The sequence below is a fragment of the Populus alba genome, chromosome 11, assembly GCF_005239225.2.
Source record: "Populus alba chromosome 11, ASM523922v2, whole genome shotgun sequence".
Classification (NCBI taxonomy): Eukaryota; Viridiplantae; Streptophyta; class Magnoliopsida; order Malpighiales; family Salicaceae; genus Populus; species Populus alba.
In genome coordinates, this window is record NC_133294.1 from 3,247,257 (window position 1) to 3,259,511 (window position 12,255).

Consider the following 12,255-nt stretch of genomic DNA (forward strand, 5'->3'; position numbering starts at 1 on the left):
TACTCTTGTCGCAAATGTCCAAATTTTACAGTGATAAAGGTCCAATAAATCGCCCCCTCCTCTGTGTTCTGGCCTTTCCGATACAAGCCATCCGATGGTGGGGAAATGATGTGATTGGACCTGCTTTAAAATCCCAAAAGCGTCAGCAATGTGTCATAAGATTATATCCTCTGTGGCTAAGTTGACTACTTTCACAAAGATGGGTTTAGAAAGCCAGTTAGTGATCCATTTGCTGCATGTGACACAAAACATGTGGATTGAAATAATATCGTAATTTCGAGACGATCAGATTTTTCTGATCCTACTGTATGTCTCGGACCGACGGTTAGTGGGTACGTCCCCCCAGAACCAGATATAACTGAAAGCCTTATAGAATGCCCCCAGTACTGTCACCGACGCCGCCATCCAGGAATGACCCTGTCAGATCAGGGCTCAAGCTGATTGATAATACATAAGCCTTGCTTGCCAACTAAATGAAAATCAAAGCTTCCAATTCTTCGACCATTATAGATGTACCCAAAGATGTAATGGTCGTCGACTAAATCGACGCCGATACTCGCGGGTAGAAGCTGCTCAACAAGAATGTCAAACAAGATTTGCGGTCTCAGCTAATGCGTAGTCACCTATAAGACATTGCCATGCAGATGTTACCATTTGCCCTTCATGCATAATCGCCCACCCAGTTCTAAACCTCAACAGGGACTACCCCATATTCTTTGGTATTACCGGTATGGAGGCAGTTGATGCCTTTGGAAGTGGAGAATACCCATCGTTAAGAGTGTTAATAGAAGATTCTGGAAGATAGAACGAGGGTCCGAGTGGGCCAGAGTTGAGATAACGGAGCAACTTAACTTGATCAGTGAGAAGAGGCTCATGGTCCGCCAATATGTCACCACCAAACTTTATCAAAGAAACGAGATGGCTAAGGCGGTATGAATTAGAAATGTTAGACCGCGTATGTTTCAAAGAAGGGAAAATCTATATTGCAACGAAAATATTGTCATTACCAGGAGATGATCAGGCAGCAATGGGCACCAAATTATGAGAGGTCCTTACTGTTGAGTAACAAAGGCATTCTCAGGAGGAGCGTTGAATCGTTAGCTAAGAATTGGCATGGAGAAATCGATGCTCGCGACCTGTATGTGAATTCTGACTCTGTAAAAAGATATACGCTTGATGTTAGTTCCCTAAATTAGATAAAGCAAAGTTTGCGGCCATTGATTTCTTTCCTTTTGTGCCATTGATCTTCACACAAACAATCTTTTTGGCATTAATCCCACGGTGCATCTCATCACTCATTTAAAAAGATTAGCATCGAAGCTGAAGAATTTCTTCTCTATATAAAAGCGTCAAACTAGGATCACACCTCTACACCTGGGGGGCCAATACAAGATGTTTTATGAAAAGTTTTTACGGAAGTCCTAGAGATTTTGGAAACCAAGCTAAAGCATCTTGACAAAAGCCAAATTAAAAGCAAAGAACAGTCTTTACATTTTGAGAAAAGGGCTACTTGCAGGAAATGTTAAAAATACTTTTTATCCAAGAATCATGATAAGAAAAAAAAGGCAACACGAGAGATGAATCCGGCATACGACTTCAATAAGCCAACGCTCATGTTACTGAAGGAAGTCTCATGAACTAGAAATAAGAGGGATGGGGCCTATGTTTCAAAAACCAGGTAGCGAATGCAATGCATTGCATCTAATCATAAAAGTCATTGCACGTATGTTTTTATCTTACAGCGAGGAGATCTTAGTTTGCATTTTCCCAACGAGATTTTGACGCAAGAAAGAACCATTGAGTTGAGTTCCATCTTTAGACAGGAACAGAAGAGAAATAATAGTTTTCAGACATGTCGCTTTGCCAGCAGGACAGAACGACATCGATAGCAATTTGTTAAAAGGGAAATCGAATCGTCAGATGAAGGTTCCAAGTTGTTTGGGATTAAAAGAGATCGCAGAAGCGGATTCTCATGTTTTCGATGAAGATCGCCAGAAGGGACTTCATATTTCAGCTTTGGTTAACAAGGAGTCGCCACGATGGGGGATTCCAGGTTGTTTGAGATCGCCAGAAGGGATTCCTCGTTGTTCACTATTGTGGAGTCGCCATGATGGGACCTCACCACTTCACGTTGGTTAAAAGGAGTCGCCAGATGAGCGATATCCAGCGTTGTTTAGAGATCCGCCAGAAGGGATTCTCGGCTTTCACTATTGTGCGAGGTCGCCAGATGGGACCTCACACTTCACGTGGTTTAAAGCGAATCGCCAGATGGGATTCCAGGTTGTTTGAGATCGCCCAGAAGCAGATCTCGTGTTTCACTATTTGTGGAGGTTCGCCATATGGGACCTCACACTTAATGTTTGTTTTAATTAGGAATCCCAGATGGGGAATTATAAGTTTGATTAAAGGAGATCGCCAGAAGGGATCTCGCATTTCGATATTTTTTCAAAAAGGGGGCGTCTCGCCAGAAGGGACCTTCAATATTTCATTTTTGTTAAAGGGAATTTCCAGATGGGATTCCGGATGGCCGAAGAGGATTGTTGTTAAAGAAAGAGTTTCAGATCGATCCAGCTTCGACCAGATCAGTTTCGGGAGTTTAGTTGGGACTATACTTTATAAAACTTACTGCCAAAAACCTTTCGCTCCGTAAGCTCATATAAAGAGGGGGCATCTGTTGTAACCCATTTTTGGGTCCCCGCAAAAAAATAAAATAAATAGCCAAAGAAGGTTAGAAAAATGACAAGAGGCAGAAGCGCTCGGAAAATGGTCAGAAAAAATTGGTCAAAGGAGTATAAAGATACAAAGATTGGATTTTTGACAAAATATTCTTGAAGGATGAGAACCCTATGAGAAGAAAATTTTGAATTTTTATGAGGTGAGAGAAGGCCCAAATTTGGATGTTTAAGGGTTTAATTGATTTTTTTATTGGATTCATATAGGGGATTTGATTGCAAGAAAATTGATTTTTTAAGTCAATTTGGGCTTTTAAATTGAAGAAATTAAAGTTCTGGGGTCCAAATTATGATTTTTAGGAATTTATTAAGTCAAATCAGGGGCTTAATTGCATAAATATTGAAGTTTAAATGGCCAATTAGGGGTTTAATTGTGAAAATCCAAAAAACCAGGGACCAATTTGGAAAAGGCGCAAAGATAGGGGGGCTGTTTGGAGTTGATTGAGGGGCCTAATTGAAGAAATTGGAAGTTTATTGATCAATTGAGGGCTAAATTGCATAATTTAGAGGCCAAGGACCAAAGTGGAAAAGGCGGCCAACTTGGCGGACAAGACCGAAATTGGCAGGGACGCAATTGAAAGGAACAAAAATAATTGGGGGACCGATGTGAACGTTGGCGCTTTTCTGGCGCCACATTTAAATGAAACGGCGCGTTTTCTCCAAAACGACGCCGTTTCATGCATTTAAAAAAAAAAAAAAAAAAAAAAAAAGAGAATAGAGACCAAACGGTGCCGTTTTGAACGGCACTGTTTCTCTTCTTCTTCTTCCCCCGCAGGCGTAGCAGAGGAGAGGAAAAACCGGGGTTTTTTGTCCCCGCCTCTCTCCTCACGTGCCATGGCCCGACGCCCCACACTTTGGGACCCCCGAAGCCGAAGCCGATGGCCGACCACCCGCCGCGCCACCGAACCCGAGAGAAGCACCTTGGCAGCGGCGCCTGCCGACCGACCGACCAGCACGCCTTGTTCCCCCATGCATGCCCCGATATTGCCTATAAATAGAGAAGAAGCAGAATGAGAAAAAAAAAAAGGGAGAAAAGGAGGAGGGGACCCGAAAGAAAGAACCCGAGACAGTTAGAGAGAGAGAGAGACCGAAAGAGAGAGAAACCACAAAACTTACGAAACCGTGACTGAAAACCCATGGTTTGAAAAGCTTGGGATAGTTGAAACCGAGAGGGGACATCCAGAAGTTGAAGCAGAAGCGAGCGAACCGAAGGTGTGGTCTCGGTCCACTTGGAAACCACCGTGAGCTAAGCCGCTGCCATCGCCGCCACCGCGGCCTCCGCCAGCAAGTCGCCGTCTCCGCTGCGCCAGGTACGCCATTCTGACCCCTTGCATTTTTTTCCTTAGGCCGGCGTAGTTTGGCCTCCTGCATGCAGAATCGTTTCTGCATGCAGGAGGCATGGGGGGGGAAAATAATTCCCCCCCGTTCATTTCCTTTTTGTTGGGCCAGACAGTGTCTGGCCCAATGATATGGGTCTGGGCCGGCCCGGCCCAGACCAAAGCAGGTTACTGTTGGGCCGAGTCCGGCCCAACAATTTTTGGGGCTGGAGTCCGGCCCAGTTAGTTGGGCCGGCCCAGCCCATTTTAATGTATTAATATATATTATTTGTTTATATTATTATATTATGCATGTGGATGTATATATATATATATATATTTTTTTAAAAAAAATAAAAATATAAAAAAATAAAAAATAAAAAATTTCTGAAAAGTAAAAAAAATATATAATGTTGTTTTATATACATTGATTTTTTTTATAACATGGGATATAATTTCAGTATTTAAAATACCCGGTTTTCGTCAAAAAAAAAAATGTTTACTAAAAAAAAATGTTTTGTTTTCATGCATACGGCCAATACACTAACATGTTTGAATGTTCTTTTTATATATAAAAAAAAAAATATTGGAAGTTTTGAAAATGTGATTTCGCATGGATTTCTTAAACACAAATCATTTTCTTGCATTTGTGGATTTTACAACCTGTTTGTAAAACTCCAAAGGGTATTGGCCAATATTCCAAAAACTATAAAAATCTTATTTTGGGAGGAGAAGTTGTGGTTATTGTTCACCGCTAATGTTTGCGATGAAGAAATCCTTAAAAGGACGAACATCCAAAATATTATCGGGAGTAATAAATCAACGCACACATGTTTGAAAGAAGCTTTGGTTGCATCAGAACATTTCAAAATTTTAATTTTTTTTCTCCACGGTTTACGAGTCGTGAAAAGTATAAAATTGTTTTATGTAACTGTGAAATTTTCTTCGTTCTTTTTTTTTCTTCTTTTCCTTGCGATTTATGAGTCACCGACTTTTGAAATACTAAAGGAAAAAACGAACTTTCATAGCACATGGAATTTCCTCAGATTTCTATCTAAAATAAATTGACGGGTTTAGAAGACACCAACACCATAGACTATGGAGCAAACCAAACACCAAGCAGCTTACCTTAGGTAGGGCGTATTAGGGGTGCTAGTATCTTCCCTTTACGCAACCAGTCCCTTGCCTTAGAATCTCTGAAAGACCAGTTAGGGTTCCTAGTGACCAAATACTAGGTGGCGACTCCAAAAAAACCAAATCCTTAGAACACAACGAAAATCGCCAGCCGATGTCGTGCCTTTATAATTTTTTGTGGGGGTGTGACAAATATAACATAATACTAAAAGAGATAAGAGAGAGAGAGTACCTGTAATCTTCACTTTCCCTTCGCTGATGTTCTCTTGCATGTTAGTTCATCAATTTTCTGCTTTTAAGTCAGCCTTACAAGTCGCTGTGGTATGGGCCATTTCCCGCGTGAGGACCCTTTTTTCCTTTTTTAATTTGCTCGAATCATTTATCACGCGTTTACTTGGGCCTTTAATTCTTGTTATAATCACCAAAAGGGACATTAGACACACACACAACACATAATCCCTCTCATCAACTCACGCGGCTCTTCATATCTGACTTGAAAAGTTTTCTAGGGCCTGTAATTCTTTCTGTTGAAAGTAAAGTAGATTTATGAAGAATTAGTTAAATTGGTTTGACGGTTGAGAATCGGTCAATTAGTTGAAATGAAGTAACCATTTAAATTAAATAAATTGATTAACTGATTAAGTTGGCAAAACTATATTTCTTGTTCATTAATATTCTTTTTGAACTAATTTAATTTCTTATTTATTTAGAATTTGAGATCAATAAATAAATTTAGAATAAAAAATATAATTAACATAAATATATAGAGAGTAATACACAAGAAAAAAACACTTAATAAGATTGTTTTCCTCTCAAATACTGATTTTTCTTCCAACACTTCTAACCATTAATCTCATATATGTAGTTTTTTTACATATTGCAGAGAACGAATCATTTTAATAAGACAGCAAGGATTGAGTCATTGAATCATTCGCATTGGAAGGGATGGTAGGAGGGGAAGCTGCTGGTTACAGTATATCTGCTTCTCTGATTCTAGTTGTTGAATTAGATTTTTTATAAATATAATTTAAATTTAAATAAAAAAATATGAATTTATGCAAATCTTGCCAACTCTCGGATCAACATCAAATAATTATTTTTAAAACAAAAAATAAAATAATTTTTTTTTATAAAATAATTGACTTAAGTTAATTGGATAACGCAATTACCCGAAATTTATTTTAAGAGTGTGTTTGGGAGTGTGGTAGCGATTGCTTTCGAAGTATTTTTCATTCCAAAACACATTAAAATAATATTTTTTATTTTGTAAAATTATTTTTTATATTAGTACATCAAAATGATCTAAAAACATAAAAATATATTAATTTAAAATAAAAAAAAATATATAATAAAATTTAATTCTTTTTAAAAATATTTTTCAAAACTCAATACCAAATACACCTCACATGTATCCTCAGACGAAGTCTACAACTGGGCCAAGACATGGGCGAATGGTTTTAAAATTGAGAGAGAAAGGGTGGATTGTAATTTTAAGAGAAGTCATCCCCACAACAAGTCCACTCTCTCTATGGTATGGAATGTTGAATATAATCACTAATTTTGGTGCCACGAATTGATGGCTATATATTGACATGGTGAAGTAAGAATCAAGTTAGAAAATAAATTCCACAAGTTGATGGCTAGTGACATCGTGAAGTAAGAATCAAGTTAGAAAAATCTAATTAAGAGGAGAAGTTTATATCTGTTCTATATCTGTTTGCCATTCATTTCTCCTAGTTTTCCATTACGTCTAATTGCCTTTTTCTAAAATATCTCCTGTATATTCCAATCAGTTTCTCTGACCTCACATGCTTTTATAAATGTTTTTTTTTTTTTTCATAAAACATCGTTAGTAGACCAAACAACAACAGGTAAATTAATTAAAAAAAAATTATTGTCTCCGGTTTAGACCAAAACATATTGTATCAAATGTCTTTCAAGTAGTTCAGCAAAGAAATCTCATCATACTAAAAACAAATCGGGATTGCTTTCAATTTACTCCTAACATTTAGGACTAATGCAACTTTTCTTTTTTAGTTGTTTCACTCCTAGAAAACTAGCAAATAGTTACAAAAATACCTACAAAAAATATTCCACCAATAAAATAGAAACTTTATGCTATTTATTTCTGACATAGATAGCAATGAAATATATATGTAATATAAAAAATTTCTAATCGAATAAAGAAAATAAATAAATAATAAAAATTCCATTTAAAATTTCACTAGAAAGGTGCTCAACGAGCTCGTGTCGTAAGTGAATATTTGTCTTTCAGGTGTTTATTCTTGATCGGCACCTAACAATTCATGATCGTCAGAAACATTGCTAAAAGAACTAGCATTGATCATGTTCATATAACACGTGATTAACTTTTCCCTTGACACATCTACACAAATTAAAAAATTAAAATGTCATAAACCATTTCTATTTTTTTTTTAAATAGCACCACCTCCTTTATACAAGAGAAAATAATTTAAATTGGATTGCTACAAATCAATTGATTTTATTCAATATGTTTCCTATCATTAAGTGAAGAGTTCACTCAACTTGTATTGGACCTAGTTTTAAGATTATTTTTTAAAATTGTTTTATATTAATACATATATCTAATAGGCAGCCTTTATGATGTTTCAAATTGTATGTTAATTAGCCAATTGCATGTAAATGAGTTCAATTTCTGAACTAATTACCTAAAAATAATTTTAATAAGTGAAAGTCAATTTTGGTCCTTATTTTGATTTATATATATATTTTTTGATTTTTTTTTCAATTTCATCCCTTAGAATTTTATTTTTATATTAACTTTGATTCTTATTTTTATAATTTTTATTTGATTTTCCCTTATCATTTTTTAATTGAAATTGTTTTTTATCTATCAAATTTGGTCCTCATTATTTTGATTGTTACTTTTTTTATTTGAAATAATTTATGAAATGGTAATTATTATTATTTTAATTTCTTCATCTTTCAATTTTTTATTTGTTATATTTGATCTCTATTATTTTAATTATTATTTATTTTATTTGAGATAATTTATGAAATTATATTTTTTTTAACAATTTAATTTTCATTCAACTTCTTAATTTGTAAGTTATGTTCCAGCTTATTTTCCATAATATAACAAAACACTGGAAAATATTTTCCAACTTATTTTCTATTACACTACCAAACATCGAAAAATAATTTATTTTTTCAAAATTTACTTTCCAAACAGAAACTACTTTCCAGCAAACAAATGAGGCCTTAATTCTGAACTAATTACCTACAACACATTTTAATAATTGAAGTCAATTTTGGTCCCTATTTTCTTGTTATTTCACAAACAAACCCTCAATTGGTCACAATCTTTAATAATCTTTTCAATTATGCCACTTGATTTCTTTGATTGAGCACTTGGTGTCTTTTACAGTATGGTCCTTGGTCTTGATATTCTTTAATTTCATCATCAATTGCCCTTTTATACTTTTAATTTTTTTATTCCGGGACAAATTCTCAATTTAACATGAAAATCCAGGAATTTTGTTTTTTATTTAACATGAATTAACAACAAACATTATCTAACGCACGCATATGCTTTTCATATTATACAATAAAACATCCAACACATAAACAACTTCATAAGTTAAGGATTGCATATTCGATTTCCTATCACTGAAAAGTTCTCTGCGATGTTTCTGATAAAGCACGGGCACGAAGGGGATGTGTTTGAAGTGGGATGATAATAAGAAATACACCTGCTGAGATTGTAGCTCACAATTTTAAATTATTCAGCGTGACTAACTTTTTTCTACATTTAGACCACATGGGGGTTATGGTTGTGTTTCCAGCAACATCCTTCAAGAATGCTCGATTGAGGAGGAGCTTAGGCCTATTGTAGCCAGATCACTTAATTGCTTGCCAAGTATGCTATAATGTGTGTCGCGACTAACATAGCGGCAATCTTGAAAAAATTCAATGAAAAATATAGATTCTTACATCTTACTTTTTAATGGAAAAATATTTTATTTAAGGAGTCGCAATCTAATATTATGGTCACTAGAAATCCTAACTGGTCAATAAAGATTCTATGGTACGGGACTAGTTATATAAAAAGAAAGATATTATCACTCCTTTAACGTTATGTCTGAGACAGGCTGCATTGCTGATTTTATCTTAAATTGCTAATAGTTTGCGGGTGTATGCCATGATGGTTTGCTTGTGATATTTTTAACTCTAATGTTAGTGAATATTCAACCACGGATACTTCCAACTCTAGCGTTGGTAAATATTACGTAGTAAAAAATAAAATAAAAACGAATGGTATTCTTAACTCTGATATTAATGAATAAACCAATAAGATGAATTTAAATCTATGCATGCATATTTTTTTAAAAAAAATATCGTACACTGGATTTGCATTTAACATTAAAAATTTATAGATTAATTACATAGTGAAATACTAAAAAAATCTGAGGGACTTACAAATAAATTCAAAATGGTCCACGAATATTTTTGGAATTTTTTTGATATATATATAAAAAAGAGAGGTTCATTTAGCCAAATAACAAAAAAAAAAAGGAATAAAATAAAAGGGATTGGGCTGGTTGGGCCTGAACCCAACCCAATTATTCTTTTTTTTTTTTGCTGAGTCCAACTTAGCCTGTATAGGTTGGGTTACATCTAATGACCCAGCCCAGTCATTGGCTCAAGCGAATGACTCGGCTGGTCACTGTGCATGCATGCATGAATTACTCACGCATGCTTTGCACAGTGACAGGGTAATTATTTTGCCTCTGTAAGAACTGAATTTGCAAAGCAGGGTACGGAAGGAGAGCGTACCTGGAGCTGCTGCCTGAAGACGAGGATGACGGTGAGGCCGTGAGGGGGAGTTGGTTAACCAATGTTCCCCTCTGCTTCTGTTTTTCCTTCCCTTCTTCTCTGATTTTTGGTCTCTTTTTTTTGCTTGATTTTATTCTTCCTCTGTTTGTGTTCTCTGATCTTTGATTCTGTCTCTATTTCCTTCGTTATGTCCTCTCTGCGTTTACTCCCCTGTTCTCCTTCGCGTCCCTCTGTTGAAGAGGGGTGGTGCAACCGGAAACGAGGCTGGCGCTCGTGCGTTGGCTGGCCAATGCTTCTCTCTATTTCTGTCTCGTTTGCTTCTCCAGTCTTCCCCTGGTTTTTTCTGTGTTCTCCCCTGGGTCCTCCTCTGGTTTTTTTCACTGGTTTGTGTTTTTGGCCCCCCCTCTCTCGGTCTCTTTCTATTTAGTTCCTCCTAGGCCTCGTTTGTTTTCCGAAAACTGGTTTCCGGGAAACCATTTTCCAAACTTTCCTGTGTTTGTTTGTCATTAGAAAAGTTGGTCAACGGAAAATACTTTCCGGTCAACGGAAAATACTTTCTCGTCAACGGAAAACACTTTCCAGTCAACGAAAAATACTTTCCAGTTAATTTTAGTCAATAAAAAATTTGGTTTTCAGGAAAGTGTTTTCCCTTTAGCTGTGTTTGTTTTCCGGAAAGTGATTTCTGGAAAACCACTTTCCAAACTTTCTTGTGTTTGTTTGCCATTAGGAAAGTTGGTCAATGGAAAACACTTTCCAGTAAAAGGAAAATTTGGCTTGGTTTTTAGGAAAGTATTTTCCTAAAAAATTTAGGGGAAAACACTTTCCGGAAGTTGTGAAAAAATTTAGAAATGTCATTATTTGCTGATTATATCAAATTTGATCCTCAAACTTTTGATCGCTATATATATATTTTGTTTTTAATATTTATTTTCAATTTCATCTCTTAAAATTTTATTTTTATATTAACTTTGGTTCTTATTTTTATAATTGCTATTTGCTTTTTTCTTATCATTTTAATCTATCAGATTAAAATTTAAAATTTTTAATCTATCAGATTTGGTCCTCATTCTTTTGATTGTTACTTATTTTATTTGAAATAATTTATGAAATGTTGATTATTATTATTTTAATTTCTTCATCTTTTATTTTTTTTTTAATTTTTTAGATTTGATCTCTATTATTTTGATTATTATTTATTTTATTTGAAATAATTTATGAAATTATATTTTTTTTTTCAATTTCATTCTCATTCAACTTTTTAATTTGCAAGATTTGTTTCTTATTATTTTAATAAACTTGAGAAAAATAAAATGTTAATAAGTTATTTTCCAACTCATTTTCCATGACATAACCAAACACTGGAAAATATTTTCTAGCTTATATTCCATTACACTACCAAACATCAGAAAATACTTTCTCGGAATTTACTTTCCTGGAATTCACTTTCCCCGAAATTGACTTTCCAAAAGGAAACTACTTTCCAGCAAACAAACGGGGCCCTAGTCTCTCTCTTTTCTATCTCCCTTGCGTCCTGTGTGGTCTCCTGGAATGCTCTGTTGCTGTGAAAGATGGAGCTGCTGCAAGAATACAACGGTTTGGACTCACCTTTAAAAAGTCCAAGTGGTTAGAACTTATTGGTTCTTCAAAATTTGTTGTTTTTAATACAACAACATTACACATACTGTAAATATCACTTAAATATATTGTCCCCCTTACTAGTTTGTCATCAACATCACCATCCTTTGCATCATCCATTCCATTTTGTTGCTTCTATTTTGGCTCTTAAATTAAAGCATTTTCCCAGTTCTATGTAGTACCTTCTACAACTTTTATATCTCTAGCAATCACCACCTTGTTAAATTTCAAATCATAGATTCTATAGGCCTTAAATTGACTGTTATAACCTATAAGAATTCCTACATTTGCCTTGTGATCAAGTTTACTCCTTTTAATTTTAGGTTTCAAAACATAACAAGGAGCTGCCAAAAACTTTTAAATGATGAGTATTGGGTTTAAAACCATACCATTTCTCATAGAAAGTCTTATCTTTCAAAGCTCTTGTGGCCATTCAATTGAGAAGGTAAAATGCTATGTTTGCTGCCTAGCCTAGAATTTTAATGATATTGTCTTCTCGTATAGCAAACATCTTGTCATCTCCATCACTGTTCTGTTGACCTATTTTTTTGTGGAGTATAGGTCATTGTTAGCTAATGTGTGAGCTCTTCTTTCACCAATTATCCCTCAAACTATCTAGA

The 12,255-nt window shown here is 35.1% G+C and overlaps 1 protein-coding gene across 1 annotated transcript in view; it reads right to left on the bottom strand.

Moving 5' to 3' along the window:
- Positions 1–4,051, bottom strand: part of LOC118040273 (disease resistance protein RPV1-like) — a 12,276-nt gene extending 8,225 nt beyond the window's left edge. The window contains exon 1 of the mRNA XM_073412643.1: positions 3,849–4,051. Within this exon, the coding sequence (XP_073268744.1) occupies positions 3,849–4,051 (203 nt within the window). The remainder of the gene's footprint in view (positions 1–3,848) is intronic.
- Positions 4,052–12,255: the final 8,204 nt, after the last annotated feature.